At 41.6% G+C, this 18,000-nt stretch overlaps 2 protein-coding genes across 2 annotated transcripts in view; one reads left to right on the top strand and one right to left on the bottom strand.

Annotated features, from left to right (window-relative positions):
* Positions 1–1,884, bottom strand: part of cpn1 (carboxypeptidase N, polypeptide 1) — a 19,391-nt gene extending 17,507 nt beyond the window's left edge. Inside the window, exon 1 of the mRNA XM_032501350.1 lies at positions 1,228–1,884. Within this exon, the coding sequence (XP_032357241.1) occupies positions 1,228–1,462 (235 nt within the window). The 5' untranslated portion in view covers positions 1,463–1,884. The remainder of the gene's footprint in view (positions 1–1,227) is intronic.
* A 2,392-nt stretch (positions 1,885–4,276) lies between these two features.
* Positions 4,277–18,000, top strand: part of LOC116670728 (integrin beta-3) — a 17,036-nt gene continuing 3,312 nt past the window's right edge. Inside the window, exons 1-13 of the mRNA XM_032501344.1 lie at positions 4,277–4,489; positions 5,081–5,166; positions 5,942–6,146; positions 6,327–6,579; positions 7,804–7,966; positions 8,173–8,334; positions 8,494–8,589; positions 9,109–9,198; positions 9,808–9,942; positions 11,278–11,722; positions 14,721–14,943; positions 15,033–15,133; positions 16,062–16,181. Of these exons, the coding sequence (XP_032357235.1) occupies positions 4,315–4,489; positions 5,081–5,166; positions 5,942–6,146; positions 6,327–6,579; positions 7,804–7,966; positions 8,173–8,334; positions 8,494–8,589; positions 9,109–9,198; positions 9,808–9,942; positions 11,278–11,722; positions 14,721–14,943; positions 15,033–15,133; positions 16,062–16,181 (2,254 nt within the window). The 5' untranslated portion in view covers positions 4,277–4,314. The remainder of the gene's footprint in view (positions 4,490–5,080; positions 5,167–5,941; positions 6,147–6,326; positions 6,580–7,803; positions 7,967–8,172; positions 8,335–8,493; positions 8,590–9,108; positions 9,199–9,807; positions 9,943–11,277; positions 11,723–14,720; positions 14,944–15,032; positions 15,134–16,061; positions 16,182–18,000) is intronic.

Here is an 18,000-nt window from a genome sequence, read left to right as displayed (position 1 = left end):
CACACACACACACACACGCACACACACACACACCAGCATGTGAAAGACATGAACTTCCTCTAAGGTGCAAGGGGGTTGACCCAGACAAGACCTTGGGTCACTCGCCTCCATGAAGTGCACGGTTCCTGTTTTTCACCCTCGGTCATCTTGCAACAGAACAGGCGCACATCCTTCCATTCTACTGAAGGAAGCCCCTACGTGTGCAAATGCAGAAAAAAATGCAAGCTCAGCCTCAGCCAAAAAAGCATTCCTTGCAGTTGTCAAGAATTTTTCTCTTCAAAGAACTGCCATTCAAAATGCAAGAATGGAAAAAATATTCAAAATCACTTAGACGAGTGTGACCCTTCGGCCTGTTTTCAATACAAACATTAGCAATGATGAGGTTATGGTTTTCAATTTGCAACCGGTATGCAAAATAAACACCTGGAGAGCTGATTCCGTGGTTAGGAGAGGGGGCCAAACAAGCAAAGCTTTGCAAGAGCGGGTTCAGGGTTTAGGGCTTGTTGACTCAAAGCAAACTTCTGTGTCATCTGCTCAGCTTGGAATAACACCCCACATTCTGCCAGTGGCCGGATAGCAAAAAAATGAAATGAATCACAGATGTTCACTTAATTTTTTTTTTAAACTTTTGCCTTTTTCCTTTCACTTTGAGTTTTCCACAGGTTACCGCCATCGTGGTTTATCAAAGAAGCCAGCTTGGGATCACTCCTCTGCCTCTTCTTCACTATCAATCCACACAGTAATTCACCTTCAGAGAGCTAAATTGGAAGCTTGCATTTCATCCCTTAGGGAAAAAACAGAACCCCCCCACAGACTGCTTTGTCTCCTGCCAGTTATGTTTTTACTCCCCACACACAAGAAGTGCAAAACAAGTGGCCAGCCAGTGACGGGGACCGTGCTTTTGAAATCCATAATCATAAATCCATTTGCTCTACCCCCAGAACATAGTATCATGTTTATGATGTATTCTTGTTTATCATGTTCATATGTTGCTTAGTGGACAAAAGTGTTTTATATAGAAATTGTAACTCCTGTAAACTGATTTTGACATATTGATTAAGATTGAATTCTATACTAACTTGAAAGTTTGTATGTCTGTTATTATGAATAATTCCCTATTGTTTTGGCCTGGGCATGCAGATTGAGATAATGACACCCATAGCATCTTATTGTAACATGCCCAGACTTACTGGGCTGTCAAACATCAGAGATGAATCAGTTACTCACATGCTTCGTGGATGCCTGGGTTATCACTTAACTCCAGCACGTAGAGGTGGCGTCCCTCTACGCTGCGCCCAATGCTATAAATGCGAGTGATGTAAGGGCATTCACTCTGCACTGCAAACAAGGCTCGCACCATGTCCTCATAACGGTGATGCTGGAAGTCTGAGCCGCACACCAGGAGTCCCATCAGCCCCAGCAGGAGAGCAGCGACCCAGGGAAGAGTCCACCCCTGCTGCATGGTCCCTCAGCCCTAGTTGTGGAGCACAGTAGGAGAGGAGGCTGGAGCAGAGACTTCCTGCAACTATGCAAAACACTTTCAGATGTATATTTATCTCCTTACACACACAACATACTGCTTACTCCCTGCTTGCTCTTTTTCTTTCTTGTCCTCTTCTTTCTCCTCCTCTCTCTCTCCCTGTGCCTCCTCCCACTACAGTCCTCACACTGAAGAGCAAGTAAGGACAGCCCCCCTCTCTTTCTTTGTCTCACTCTCCTCCAACAGCTGCTTCACTCCCTCTGTCTTTCCCTTTGGGTCCTTGTCAAGTACATGCTACTTGCTTTATTGGTGCTTAGAATACTTCTTCTTCAAGTAGTTTGCCCCACAGCCCCCTTGGCTCTGTGCACACACAATCTGAATTTCATTCTGTCTTTGAGACACTCATTTTCTCTGCCTTTCTTTGTCTCTAACTCTTGCTCTATACTCCCTTCCTGGGAAAGAGGGGTTGTTTCCACGGCACTGCTCCCCAACCCCTGCAGCCCTCAATCATCCATTCATTAACTCTTAAGTCAACACACAAACCGTGTGTGTGTGTGTGTGTGTGTGTGTGTGTGTGTGTGTGTGTGTGTGTGTGTGTGTGTGTGTGTCCTTACACGTAACCCTACACGATGGTGCACGCACACACACACGTGTGCCTGCACTCCGATGAATCAGTGTGAGAGCTCTTTCGTAACCTTTGGACTGGTTTTGTTGCTTTTTCGTCGAAGCAGCATTTACACACACATGCAGGCACGCATGCACGTACGCTCACATGCGCACACACATATGAAAATGTGTATGCACACACTCTGATGGCCCCTCGGAGAAGAAAGACCAAATGCTGCAATTAAACTTCTAAAAGACACAGGTTGATGCCAAGATGCATGCCCCCCCCCCCCCCCTCCACACACACACACACACACACACACACAAACTTACTGCAGAGTGTGCAAGGGGTGCTGTCAATCAAACCTGTTTGAGCTTTTTCCTCAGAATGTTCTGCAACTGCTTGTGAAGGATTAAAAAAAAAAAGCAAAGAAAGGCAAATGTGGAGCAAGAGAAAGAGTTACAGATGCAAATTTGAGCAACAGAAAGCTAAATAAAAAAGGACAAATGTCCAAAAAGGTACAAAGACAGAGAACAACTGACAAGGATGAAGAAGGAGAAGGAGAAGAAAGGGAGGTACAGAGAGGTGTTTTTCTGTTTTTGGTTTTCCTCAAAATGTGAAGCTTAAACTGTGCTTCTCACATTTACTCTTCACATGCCATCAATGCTCCGTTTAACTGACAAGCTGAAGTATTTGGGACTGCTTTGGACCGGTCCTCATTGTATCTCCTGGTGATAGTGTTTCTCCTGCTTCACTGTTTACATCTTTTACGCCTCAAGGCTCCACCCCACTCCGCTCACCAGTCCAGTTCACATCTCACTGCCATGCCAACAACGTTTAGTTCATTGAAACAATTCCAACCCTGAATTATTGAAATCAATAAACACGTGTTTCCTCACTACTTGAGAACAATCCCTTTTAAATGTATTTTCTCCTGCAGCAGCCTCATGCACCAGTCAGTGTTCATAATCATCCACAACAAAGACCACAAGTCTGAAAGATGAAAAGATGAGCAAGGGGGAAATAAAACTTTGATTAGTCAAATTAAAAGCTTTTTGTGAACCACAACCAGGATCTTTCACATGCTTTTAAAGGCTGTATGCCACATGTTGTAAGAAAATGACATCTGGTGGATGTAAATGGTACTACAGCCATTGACAGTAATTGACTTATTTAGCCATTATCCCATATATATATGTGAATTTGACTAATTCATTTTAAAGGAAAATTACCTATTACTGTACATAAACACAACTTTTTACCTTAGTTGAAGGGCTTAGCATGTCAGCAGAATTGTGTGGGTAAATCAGATGTGCCTTTCCTCCTTAGTAGAGTAAAGATGTGACCATTTGTAATGAGCATCTGTAATCATTAAATTGTGAATGTAAAAATTGTCATTGGCCACTCCGATACATTGGCTTGGGTCAATATAAACAATCTTTATTTAAGTCAGTGTGGCTCCAGAGCCATTTCCAACCTGTGGAATAAGAGAAATTCTGTCAGGATTTGGCCAACAGAGAGGATGTATGTTTAATGAGAAACGCCTTATATGTTTTGCACAAATATTTAAATATGAGGCTATTATTAGGCACATTTTTGAGTCATTATTTGGTCATTTGTGGAATTATCAAAAGAAAAAAGACATTTTTTTCTAGTAAATCCTGCAGACAAAAGACTGACTTCCAAGGGGTGACACTCGTCCTTACAGCTTATGTTCACTAGTGGGCAGTGTAGGCTATACTAATGCAAAGCTCACACAGACTTCATTACAGCTTTAAATTAATTTTAATTACTTTAAATTAAGCTTATGTCTTATTTGCATAACACAATAACCCACCTTAATGCAGTGGTTCAGCCGATAAAAACTAAAAGACAATTACACTGAGAAATAACACTTACATTCAGTGTTTTCCAAAATCCAAAATGAATGTTCCCATATTCATGATATTTGAATATTACACTCGCCTATAGCTTATGCTATATTGAGTAAAATAAACTTTTTAAACAGATACCTGAGTGAACAACCGCATTCCAGCTGGTATAATATGTAGCATGTTTGATGCTGCAGACCTGCCCTCCACCAAAATAAAAGCTCCTCTAAGTCCCAGCTTTTGGATGCTGCGCTTTCCCCGCCCCCTACATTTAATTGTATGATAATGAGAGCTATGGATGCGGGTGTGAGGGAGGGGGGGGGGTGGCGTGACCACATTTGACTCGATTTGGAGTTATGTCGCTTGTTGATGTAAAAAGTTTTTTCTCCTTGTTCTCTGCTTGCACTTCCAGCAGAGCTCGTTGGCAGGCTCCGTCCTCACAGAGAGCCCGCACCAGGATGGGTGCTCTCCCGGCGCAAAGGCTACTATGGATGTGTGTTTTCATTTTCACTGGAATAACAGCCGTTTACGGTAAGTTTTGATTTTCTGCTCTGCTGCTGTCGTTTTCATGTTTTTGCCCGTGTAGCCAAGAAAGTTTTACAGGGAGAAGACACATGAGACACAACTCTACTAAGAGTTAGAAGAACATGCCTACCCTGGTAACATGTCCACTTTAAGGTGTCAGTGCTGTTTTTTGTTGTTTGGTTTTTACTGCATTTAAGGAATAATTTATAAAGTTATGACAATGAAGGAATGCAAGAGGATGCATCATGTGTGTAGAACAAGTAGTTTTAATCACATATCCAACATCTGAAAACGTCTCTAATAGGTTTCATTGTGCCAAAATGTTATCAGATGCAGGTTTAATGATCTAATTTCATTACACATACTCTGTATGTTTAACTTGTTCTCTCTGCTCCTAATCTTTTCACTGCGAAATATACAAAAACTCTGATGCCACATCCAAAAGTCAAGTTCCCTATGATTATTATTGGTTTATTAATAGACATGGTAATACGTGGTGCAATACTAGGGGCAGCAGATAATAACCCCCATATAAAGTTAACAATATAATTAAATAATTGTTGTACATTTGGGGAAAAAAATAACTTTTGGTTACAGGTTCAAATGTCTGCACCTCCAGAGGGGCCAGTACATGCAAGCAGTGTCTGGCTGTGCACCCCAGCTGTGCATGGTGCTTCCAGGAGGTGGGTTCCTTTTTCACTAAACTTCATTCAGGCAACAGGCTTTCAGGCTTTCTGCCAGCCGGGCTGATGCAGGGTGGTACAGTCAGATCTCCTCATCAGTCATTTAATCTGGTTGACGAGATTTCTTTTTATACTGAGAACATCAAATAGGTTCAGATGAAATAACGCCTTTTTGAAGTCAAATCATCTCTAAACACCTTGTGCTATCAGAACTCTGTTTTTTTCTTTTTTCTTGGAGATTCTTGGAACTCGACACAGTGACTAAACTTGTGGGACTCCATGCGGATGTAGTCATATTTTCTGGTTCAAACTAATGAGCGCAATGATTTAATACTGTAAAACTTGGGCTCAACTTACTCAACCTACTCAACTTCAACTTGAATACTCTGGTTTATTGCTGAGACTTCTTCATGTTCAGCAGCACTGGTTGAAGTATCAGATGGTGTTCAGCTGGGATGGATATTTTAATTTAAGGTGGAATTTGCCTTTAAGTCCAGAGTTTGGTGGAGAGATGTTGGAGTGCTTCTTTACTCACTAAATATGGATTCACACAGGAGTTTTTATTAGAAACATAATGTTGGACCATTTGAAGTTTAGCCTTCATATGAATCCATTATGCCCTTCTCTCTGAACACAACTTTACCACAGATGGGGATTCTTTAAGTAAATTATTATTTGATTACATTTTTAACACATTAATTTACTTCCAAGCCAGTGAGGAGGTTGCTGAAAACTGCTTTTCTGTTTACAATGTAAAAAATGTCACTTCTGCCAGGACTTTGGCCAGGGGGTTGCCAGTTCTTCCCGCTGTGATTTGAAGAGTAATCTGGTGGCAGCAGGTTGTGCTCTATCAGCTCTGGAGTCTCCAACCAGCAAACTGCAGGTGATCGAGGACCGGCCCCTCAGTAATAAGGCTGCGGGGGCCACGCAAGACGTTACCCAGATAAATCCCCAGAAACTACACATCACCCTGAGGCCAGGTAGGGTTTCCCATCTGAGTTTGTGTTTTTTTTTTTGTACAGTGATGCAGTTTCTAATATACTAAAGGAGAGTAGGAGAGAGATTTTGCTTTGATTTAGATGGGAGTTACATAAAACCGTTACCGCAGAAGTTATCAATAACATCATAGCAAAAATTGCATTCTGTACCACACTTCCCAGATGATGCTGAGCGTTTCACAGTGAAAGTGCGTCAGGTAGAGGACTACCCTGTGGATCTCTACTACCTCATGGATCTCTCCTACTCCATGAACGATGACCTCTTTCGCCTGAGGACGCTGGGCAAAGGCCTGGCCGAGGCCATGAACCGCACCACCAGCAACCTCCGTATGGGCTTTGGGGCTTTTGTGGACAAACCGCTCTCGCCCTACATGTACATCTCCCCCAAAGAAGCTGTTAAGAACCCCTGCTATAGGTAAAATACAAGTTTAAAAAGTACTTCTTACAGTATTTTCATCCTTGTGGATTGATGTTATGTTGTCCTTTTTCAGTGATTTCATCAACACTGTATTATTCAACCATCTTGGACAACACAGTGGTCCACCTTAAGTGTCCTTGTCTGTACAAAAGTACCTAAACTGAATCCAGATCTCTATGTAATGGAAAGTTTCTTTTAGTAGCTGCATTCAAGCAATGTTTTACATTCCTAATAGGTAGCCACTGGTCTTGATTTCAGTGGTTGTTTATGTCTGCATGTGGAAAGTAGCTTCATTATGCAGATGATGTCATTTTGTGAGGACACCTTTAAACACAGCGTTGCACAGTAAAAATGCATCGAGCTCAGAGTCACAGCACTTGTTAAAGGCTTACAGTTGCTTGGTCAGCTGCTCTGAATCAGCCACAGGTAATCTCCCCGATAATGCAAACTTTCATAACCCCGCCCAAAGCCTCCTCTGAGGTTGATTTGGTGGTTTAAGGTCTCTTGGGGTCATTCACTTTCCCGCCATACACACAGTCTGCCGAGCTCCAGCCTCCAGGAATGTTCGGATAAAAGATAAGACAAGTGGAGAATTACGGCCGAGTAGTGTACAATGAGGGGTCCTCTGGCACTGCAGGAGAGCCATTGTAACCAAATGTTAATCTTTAGGAAACAAACAGCTGTTTTGAACATAAAAGTATACTGATGAACAGGTGAATTACTCTAAACTCTTAGGGATAAGATAATTTAAGATAATTTGTTTATTAGTCCCCAATGGGGAAATTACTGTACTGCACTCTGTGTACACACTTTTTGTTAGTACTCACACACAGGCCTGAAATACACACACATGCTCAGGACCTATACATGCACTATACATGGAGAGATGTCAGAGTGAGTGGGCTGCCAGCTGAACCAGCGCCCTGAGCGGTCGGGGGGGTACGGTGCCTTGCTCAAGGGCACCTGGCAGTGCCCAGGAGGTGAAGTGGCATCTCTCCAGCCACCAATCCACACTCCCAACTTTTTTGGGTCCATACGGGGATTTGAACCAGTGACCCTCCGGTTCCCAACCCAACTCCCTATGGACTGAGCTACTGCCATGCCATGGCAATGTTGGTCTACTGGTCCATCCACCACTTTGGTGCAGACAACTATTGAATGGATTGCCATGATGAATAAATAAGCTGAACGCTGATCAATTGATCTCTGTTTCATTGACAGCATTAACACCACCTGTCTGCCCCAGTTTGGCTACAAACACGTTCTGTCCCTGACGGAGGAGGTGGGCCGCTTCACAGAGGAAGTGAAGAAGCAGATGGTGTCCAGGAACCGCGATGCCCCGGAGGGAGGCTTTGATGCCATCATCCAGGCTGCTGTGTGCAAGGTGGAGACACTCATTGTCTCATGACTTTGTTTTACAGTTTTTGTCTCTTTTGTCACACTTGTAAAAACATTTTGGGATTTCCAATAGAAGAATTAGATGAAACAATTAAAAGTACATCAGAAAGAGCTTTGCTGCTGTAGACTAGGTTCCACTAGTGTATTCCCTCTTTCAAAAGCTGAATTGTTACATGATTTGATGGGAACTAGGAGCAGATTGGTTGGCGCCCTGGTGCATCCCACCTGTTGATCTTCACCTCGGACGCTAAGACTCACGTTGCTCTTGATGGTCGTCTGGCCGGAATTGTGCAGCCCAACGATGGGCAGTGCCACCTCAACTCTGACAAGATGTACAGCATGTCTACCACCATGGTTAGTGTATATTTAGTGTGTATTTGGTGTGCAGACAGTAAACAGAAACAATATCATAAAGAAACAATGAAAGACTTTGTTTAAATAAGTGTATGAAAAGAAACGTGTCAGTGTTCATGTTCGCATGTGCTAACCACACCGTCTGGTTTGGCCTCATAGGATTACCCATCTCTTGCTCTGATCACAGAGAAGATGTCGGAGAACAACATTAATCTCATCTTTGCCGTCACCAATCCTGTGGTTCCTCTGTACCAGGTCAGGAGCTCTGCAGTTCACACTCAGCACATCCAGCATTTTCCTCCGTTCAAGTTCTGTTCAAAAACGTAAATTAAGCATGGTTTTTCAAACTGAAACTGAGAGGATGACAAATCCCACTCGGTAATCATCTCATCTTGAACACACTGTAGCTAAAGTCCTCCAAACCTCACTGGTTTTAGACTGACATTCTTGGATCCTGCTTTGGAAGAATGGAAACTCAAAATGAATCACTATTATACACTGTTCAGACACAGCAAGATACTCAGTTTTCCCCAGACTGGAAACACTGTTGCAACTAACTGGGAAACTCTTATTGTTCATACAGGAAAACAGGTCAAGAATGTAACAACAGTGTGATACACTTCTGATTTTTTTGGGTGTTTTCACACAACCATTTGTGGGCAATATGAGAGTACAGGTTTGTCTGTACTATCGTCATTAGTTATTATAATTAGTTTCCTGACTATATGTAGGATGACAACAGTCTTCCACTCTTTCTGTCGTTCTGTCTTGTAGAACTACAGTGAGCTGATTCCTGGCACCACAGTAGGAACGCTGTCCAACGACTCGGGCAATGTTATTCAGCTCATACTGAAGGCCTACGCTGTAAGTCTTGTAAGACACACACACACACACACACACACACACACACACACCAGCCTTAGACTAGACGGTGTTTCAGAGGATAATGTGTTTGCTGACACACACCCACAGTGTCTGAGTCATACACACGGTCAGGCCAAAGTCTTGGTAGAAGTTCCACAGGGGCCAATGTGTGAAGCTGACCAAATGTGTGAGACTCCTGCTGGCTCTGTTTCATTGTTCATGTTTTATTTGGTTTATTATACAGAGAACAGGTGAATTAGCTGAAAAAATAATTTTAGCTTTCTTTAGCTAGCTGTGACGTGTTTATCAATGTACATACAAGCTTGTGTGTCAATGTGTGCACTGTACATCCAAATTAATGTAAAGTCTTGGATTTAATTAGAGCAGAAAAATACGTTATTCACACAGATTGGAAGACAGCAAGGATTTTTCTTGGATAGTAAAAAAAAAAAAAAAGCATTCTTTCTTCAACAGTTAGGAATGTAACAGATCAGATATGGTTTTACTGAGCATGGGATTTGGCTCGGCACAACCTAATTTAAAAACTAACATATACTCATCCTTTCATGTGTATGTTTTCCTGCTGTTTTCTTTCAATCGTGTTGCCAGAAAATCCGTTCCAAGGTGGAGCTGGAGCTTCAAGGCGTCCCAGAGGAGCTGTCTCTGTCCTTCAACGCCACATGTCTGAATGGAGAGCTTATCCCTGGCCTCAAATCCTGCTCTGGGCTCAAGATAGGAGACACGGTCAGTCCATGTCCACTTTTTTTTGTTTGGTGACCCCTTAAAATGAAGTAATGTCTACTTTTGTCCCCTCATCACAGGTAATGGCATCACTGTGGAAATAAGTCATAAACTGTTTAACCAAAGATTGATTTTACCTTCATGGATGGTTTCTTTGAAAAAAGATATAAAATAATTTGAATAAATTATCATTTATGTTCCTATTATTTGTCCAAGGACCCCAAACCAGTCACCAGACAGTTGTATCTGTTGTTACGATATTTCTATAAATGATGTCAACATTTTGCAACTGGATATGATAGATTAATGCACAAGGGAAAAGAAAATGAAACTTCATTTTGTAAAATTCCCCCAAAAAATGGTTTGTATAAGAAAATAGGTTCAAAAATTGGCATCCCATTGAGCAGATGCAGTGCTTGTTTTAAGGCTGCAAAAGGCTAAATGGGCATTTACACAGTATGTAACTATATTATTGACGCTTGTGCCAACTTTTAACCCCCAACCAACATGTCCTATCTCTAGTGGCCATAATCATACCGGTTGCAAATATAACATATTAGTTAGTTCCATCTGCTATTTTCACCTTCTTTTCGGTCTCTTTCCATTTCGCTTCTGGCTGCTATCTACACGTCTTCTACAAAGTTAGAATTCACCCAGTTCCTCGTGGTGTCAAGGAGCCGATGATGGAAAAGTGCATCATTCAGCACTGTCTCTGAGTTTGTCTTTTTTAGTTGATGTTTTCTTTTCTTTCCAGTCTTCTTTTGCTAACTCCATTTAAAAGAAACTGTCTGCTTAAACAGTTCTCTTCGTTCGTTTTTTGTTGTTGCATTTTTTCTTTATCACAGCTTCTTTGGCTCTTTCCTTGTTTTCTCTTCACTCCAGGTGACATTTTTTGGCCTCCACACATTTCTTTCTCTCTGCCTCAACCCCTCTTGTTTTCACCATATATGGCTGTCTCTCCAGATGTTGTAACTGCCTACTTTTGGACATTTACCAGATTTGGATGCAGCGCTGAATGAACAATTACTTTGACTGAATACATATGGAGGCATTCCCTGTGTCAGGTCTTTGTGCTGTTTCCACTAACAATGCTCACAATTTCAGCGTGAGACTATTAAATAAACACTAACTGAACCATTAAAGTGTTGTTACATGTTATGTAATCTACACCAGGGTGATACAACATGATCGGTTTCACAAAGTGTGGATGCAGAATCTTTTTGATATATAAAAAAAAAAACATCTAAAAAAGACTTGGCCCAAAACATGTTTTAACCAAATACTTCTTTTGCCCCCGAAATTGACATGTTACAAATTCAATTCCCTCTTCTCCTCCAGGTTTCTTTCAGTGTAGAGGCCAGAGCTCGAGGTTGCCCTAAACAGAAGAAGAAAACCTTCATCATTAAGCCTGTGGGCTTCAAGGACTCCCTCTCTATCACTGTCAATTTCGAGTGTGACTGCAAGTGCCAGAACAAGGCCCATCCCAATAGCCCCAAATGTAACCAAGGCAACGGCACATATGAGTGTGGCATTTGCCTGTGCCACCCGGGTCGCTTAGGGCCGCACTGCGAGTGTGCAGAGGGTGACTATAACCCCACAGAGCAGGACCGCTGCAGCGGACCTGCAGGCTCTGGAGGACCTCAGTCTGCCATCTGCAGCGGCCGTGGAGACTGTGTGTGTGGCCAGTGTGTGTGCCACAGCAGTGACTTCGGAAAAGTCTGGGGAAAGCTGTGCGAATGTGATGACTTCAACTGCCTGCGCTACAAAGGGGAACTGTGCTCAGGTAAGATCCCATGAGCTTCTTCTTTTGTAATTCATTTACCTGAGCATCTTGAGCTGATAGGGTTGAAACTATTACATAATTGGTCATTTAACAGAAATCTAATCGACAACTGTAGGACTAATGATTGTTTTCATTATTGATTAATCTGCCTTTTGATGCAAAACGTGTGATGAAATTGACTTTTTAAAGGAATAGTGCAACACTTTGGGAAATGTGTTTGTTTTTATCCTTCAGCCAGTTAGCTTAGCTTTACATTAAGGGGTTGAAGGGCTAGCCTGGCTGTATCCAAAGGTAACAAAATCTGCCTATCAACACCACTTAAACTCACTAATTAACACGCCATATATTGTTTATTTAATCCACATAAAAAAAAAAGTTTTTTTAGGTGAGTTTATGTGCCGGTCTATGTTTTGGCCAGGTGCAGAGACTTTGTGGTAGTTCCACTCAAAACTGTTTCCCTTGTACCATTTTTTTAAGCTAAAATAAGGTGAAAAAAAGCTAAGCTAACCATTGCCTGTTGTATAATAATATATTTAACACACAGACATGAGTGGGAGGGTGGGATTGATCTTCTCATCCTACTCCTTGACCGAAAACGTGTGTCCCCAAAAAACTATTCCTTAAACATTATTTTGACAACACACACCATGCCATGTTGGTACAATTTAAAGGCGAAAAAGGCTGAAATGGCCCACTGACTGTCATGAAAATTATGTGTGTCCGTGGTAGAGTTTTAGAGAATGTGTGTACCTTTGCCATCGGGGTTGGCAGCCCCCCTTTACCACATGACTTGCCACCCACCTCATCTGGGAAGAAATACACACAATAGCAACTCTCCCTTCTGCCCAGGACATGGGTTCCATTCACAATAAACACAGGTGTAGTGTGTGCACCGTGTGTGAGTGTAAGCTCAGGTTGTATGTTTTTGTCAGCCAGGCCAAGCTTTTGTATCACAGAGTTAAACAAGATTCATGCACAAAGGAACCTTTTTCAAGTATAACGGTAGCTCTCTCTGGTCAGAGGGCACTCTCACTTTTCTGAAAGTTTCTTCTGTTGCGGTTGAGATTTTTAAACAGTTGGAATGAGTTTGTGTTTGGTAATTGTTAAGAGCTTTAACTCACTGCCTCATGATCCTTCTCCTCATGTTTTAAAAGAGACAATATGTCATCAAGTCACAACACATGATGTTACCCTGAGGATGTTTGTAATTAAGATGGAGAAGTGACTTTTCAAAGTAGGCGTTAGACCATACATAACAATGCTGTCCGTCTTTTTCTGATAGTAGTTCATTTGTTTTCATTACTGACAGTTAGAGCTTATATGTTTATTGCAAATAATTCCACCAATAATATAGGTACCGTCTTAATGCTAGCTAAGATATCACTTCCTGACTTTGGCTCCATACAAAATGGACAGCCATGACAGTGGTATTGGTCTTCTCATCTTATTTTTGAAATAGAAATAAGTCTATTTCCCCAAATGTCGAACTAAATGTGATTGTAAAGTTGGCAGGATTAAAATGGCAGAGGAAGACAGTAGACACAAAGAAAAGGAATTAAAGGACAAAAAGAATAGGGATCACAAAGTCAAAATGTACAGGCCTCTCTCACAAGTGCTCTTTTCCATTCAAGTAATTCCTATTAGTAACATATGAGTAGGTAAAACACATGAACTGGTGTTGAGATCGGTCAGGGGATATTTTATTTAAGCATTGTGAATTGCATACATTTTGGCACAGGCTGCCTCAAGCTTCATGACATCATCAGATCTCATATATCACTCCCCATCCCCCCCCCAGCTTCTCTCTGACATAAATGTTTTTGCTGTATTCCCAAAAGCCCATAGATTAACATGAAAATACCTTTCTGCTTACTCATTGGCTGGCGTGGTGTAATAAGGCTAAAAATAAACCCATGTTTGGTCAGAAAAGGGCCAAGTCAGAGAGAACTGGAAATGTTCTGTGTGTACAACATGGTCTGCTGTTGTCTTGAAATACCTTTTTCAGAACGAGCACCATAGTCTTTGTTCTTCCCCACACTGAATGGTCTAATTAAAAGCCAGCCGTCGTGTGGTCAAGTGGTAATGGCAGTTTGCTTATGGATCATCCTTTATTGAGTCAGACGGTTCCAAGCGGCTTCCTGTCTCATTGTTTATCTGAGGATTGTTTTGCAAAGATAGGCCACAATGTTTTCTGCATGGCCACAATGTTTCTGCATTGTCACTGTCTTGCACGCACACATCACACAGATACATGGAAAAACAACAAACCAGTGCACAGAAATTCACTCTCACACGCACGCGCACACGCACGCGCGCACACACACACACGCACACACACACGCACACACACGCACACACACACACACACACACACACACACACACACACACACACACACACACACACACACACACACACACACACACACTGAGTCATGCAGCCAAAATTAAAAGCCTTCCAGACACCACAGGCACACAATGAAATGTGTTTTCGGCCTTAAACAGTTGCAACAATATGACTTACAACTTCTGCCTTCCAGTGTTTGGTATTAAAATTCAAGAGCTCCAGACTTATATAGCTACAAAATGTCTTTACTATGAAATGTCCGAAATAAATTTCCAATGGCTGAATTTTGATGAAATGTGTGTGAATGGTGCATAATATTTCCATGTTATGGGATTACAAAGCCATAAAAACACGGAGCTCATATTAGCCTGGCAAACAAATGACAAAATAGTTTTAAACAAATGATGCTCTTCAACTGAAATTACAATCGTGTCAAGCACTGATTACTCCTGCCTTTTTCCTTCCTCTTTCCTAACTCCATCCCCACCCTCGTTTTCTCACAGAATTTTACTTGGTCACATTGTTCTCCTCTCCTTTATTGTTCAATCGCTTCCTCTTTTGCTATTTTACTCCATATATCACCCTTCAGTGTGTTGAAATGGAAGTTAGACCAGTAAACAATGTTATAGTCTTTTCCTTTCTTCCCTTCCAGGCCATGGCATCTGTAACTGTGGTTTCTGCCAGTGCGCACCAGACTGGCAGGGTGAGAACTGTAACTGCTCCAGACGTACTGACACCTGCATGTCCAACCTGGGCTTGTTATGCAGCGGGAGGGGCCAATGTGTGTGTGGGGTCTGTGAGTGCACCCAGCCTGGAGCCTACGGAGCCACATGTGACAAGTGCCCCACCTGCCCTGACGCCTGCACGATGAAGAAGTGAGTCTGCAAACTGAGTTGTCATATACGGTGTCCAGACAGCTATTGGAAATTAGTTGATGGCCTTATGTATCTTTTTCTTTTAAAAGGGAGTGTGTGGAGTGTAAGCATTTCAAGAGGGGAAAGCTGTTTGAGGACAACACCTGCTCTCGAATCTGCAAGGATGAGATTATACTTGTGGATGAAATAGGTGAGACACCCAACTGACCAATACTAATTACATTATTAAAGGTTTATGGAAGTTTATTTATAGAAGGTAAATTTGTGGTTAATTTGTGGTTGTAAAATGTGGTAAACCATCGCAATAAGCAATCGTGTTGGCCATTGCAAACAATTTTACATTTTTCATAAGGGACATAAGTTATTACAGTAATTCAATAATGAATGGCTTAAGGTCCAGATGCTCTGAAAACCTTTGCCAAAAGGTGAGAAGTAAGTAGCAATTTATTGACGGGACCTTCCTGGTGAATTTAAAAGAATTCACTGTCTTTTTGCAAAGGAACTGTGGCAATTGTGGAATAATGCTTAATGTTAATGCATGGCCTAACAGTAGCACGAGAAGAGAATTCAGAAAGTCAGCGACCTGACTCAGTAATGTCAGTTACGTAGCAATATCCACCTAATCTTTGCTAATGACAGCTAACTTTTGCCACCGTTAGCTACTGTTTACACCATACCAGATAAGACTTTAGATGCAAAACCCCTGAGTAAACAGAATTAAGTAACGGTGCGTTTTATTACTTATAACTTTTCAGTTGTAAGAGGAAAAATGTGCGATTATTTCACACACAACACATAGTCTCTTGTTGCGAAAATGTCAAAATAAACATCATCATGGTGGAGGATGATGAACACCATTCAGAGAGGGTTTTTACCTGATCTGGAAGTATTTAATAATTATTGAAACACCTATTTGTTACAACTTCTAAACCCTTTATAAGATGCCTTATTCAAATGTGACAGGTCATTTCCTAAAACTGCCTCTGAAATGATAATGTGAATAAAAAATGTGTGAATCCCCAAAAAAGTGTTTATAAAGTTTAGTTCCCTCTGGAATTCAAGACAAGCTTTCATAGAATAACAAAACATTTTTTTGTCTTGACTAATGTTTCATGCAGTGCTTCATGATACAAATGCTGTGAACTGCACTTATAAAGATGAAGATGATTGTGTGGAGCGTTTCCAGTACTATGAGGATGCCAGTGGAAAGTCCATCTTGTTTGTTGTCAAAGAGCCAGGTAAGAGAGAAACATCCTACATGCATACCTGACCCAACACACATGTATAAAGCTGCGCTAATCCATTTTTTTAAAAATAACGGATCAAATAACTTAGTGTAATGTCAGAGTAGTCGTTCCTTGTGACTAACCCACAGAAAATAAGCACCAAAAAAGCCCTGATCAACCCACTGTACACCACCTGAACAACCCCAAATGGCCAACAAACACAGGTAGCAATAGCTGGTGAACACAGTGGAGCATTCAGCAGACAAAGAGTCATATAGTATTTGCCATAAAGAGTTGGTGAAGGCCAAACTAAGAGCTACGGTAAAATGAGCAAATATTGGACCATTTCTTTGGTAGCTAGAAACTCCAAATAAATGCTAATGCAGCTCCGTGTCCGCTGTATGTGTAATCAGGCAATTGTTTGCTAACATATTAGCTGGAACAATTTTATACAAATATAATGTGGCAGGATGTTTGCTGCCCCCCAAATGGTCAACAAATAATACTGCTTTAAGGACAGTAAAAGTATAAATATGATTAAGATTGTATGTGGAAAGAGATGAGGGAAGCCACAATGACAGATGAACAGTAAATTAAAGTACTGAACAGATAACAAGGATGACATTTACAAACACAAATGCAGCATCATTCAGCCAAACACAAACAACTTCCTTGCCTTGGGAAATCAGTGGGTTTTTTCTTCATCCAAGTACAAGTTGTCACTTCCCTGCTGCATTGCTGCATGCCCTTCATCTGCTTGTTAAGTGGCCAAATAGAAAGAGCGTAGGGTGGTAAAACAGCCTTTAATGACCACCAGTGCCCACAGAGAAAGTCTGCCCCTGGGTCTGCCTTTAATGAATGTGTGTGTTTAATTTAGGCACAACTGGGTAGCAGAGAAGTACACCAAAATGTGCCTTGAACACAGTGCACCCCGCTGTTGCAAAGACGGTCGTAAACAGCCGCCCAGCTCCCATTGGAACCCGCTGACGCTACATATCCTCCAGAGAAACGCATGAGAGGGAGAGAGAGGAGACTAAGTAAGCAAAAGAAAGGGATAGAAAACTTTTTTTTAAGGAAACATAAAGCTGTGTTACACAGGAGGAGGAGAGAGAAGGGGAAGATGGGAAACAGACACCCTTCAAAGCTGATTAAGCATTTTTATAATTTAGAAGAAGTTAATAACAGATATGATTACAGATATAATCTTGTAGCACGATCCTGACTTGATTTGCATACAAGCCATAATGAAGGCGGCTTTAGTGATCAAAAGGGCCAGTTGAGAGCAGGAAATAGAGGAAACTTACAATGAGGAGAGAGGAAGAGGAGTGAAGCTTTGATGTCCGCTGTAAAAGTTCACCCTGGTTGCCCCACAACGTTACCCAGCACTATGCACATACGTATGTGCTATAGGGTTCACACACAGACTAATGGTTAGAGACACAGACACACAGCATGGTAAAAAACAAGTACACTCACATATGGACCAGATGGTGGCTAGAAGTGTTAAGGTAAGACATTTTTGCCAACAGTGAGGAAACTGAATTGTTGCCATACTTCAGTTCATGCTTCCTGTGACCTTTAACACACATAACAAATAACTCTAAGATGAATATTCATTACTAAATATGCAACAATCAAAATTATGCTACGATGAATATTTTTGATAACAATGGATCGGAAGACTACTTTGTATGTAAAAGAGGTCACTTGTAGTGACGAACCAGGCCTTACTGTGTGGAGTGTGTATGTTCTCCCCATGTTTGCGTGGGTCCCCTCTGGTTGCTCTGGTTTCCCCTACCATCAAAAAACATGTACTAGGTTCTCCAGTCAG

Source organism: Etheostoma spectabile, chromosome 21, assembly GCF_008692095.1.
Source record: "Etheostoma spectabile isolate EspeVRDwgs_2016 chromosome 21, UIUC_Espe_1.0, whole genome shotgun sequence".
Classification (NCBI taxonomy): Eukaryota; Metazoa; Chordata; class Actinopteri; order Perciformes; family Percidae; genus Etheostoma; species Etheostoma spectabile.
The sequence above is the reverse complement of the archived record's forward strand: the minus strand, read 5'-3'. Positions and strand labels throughout refer to the sequence as shown.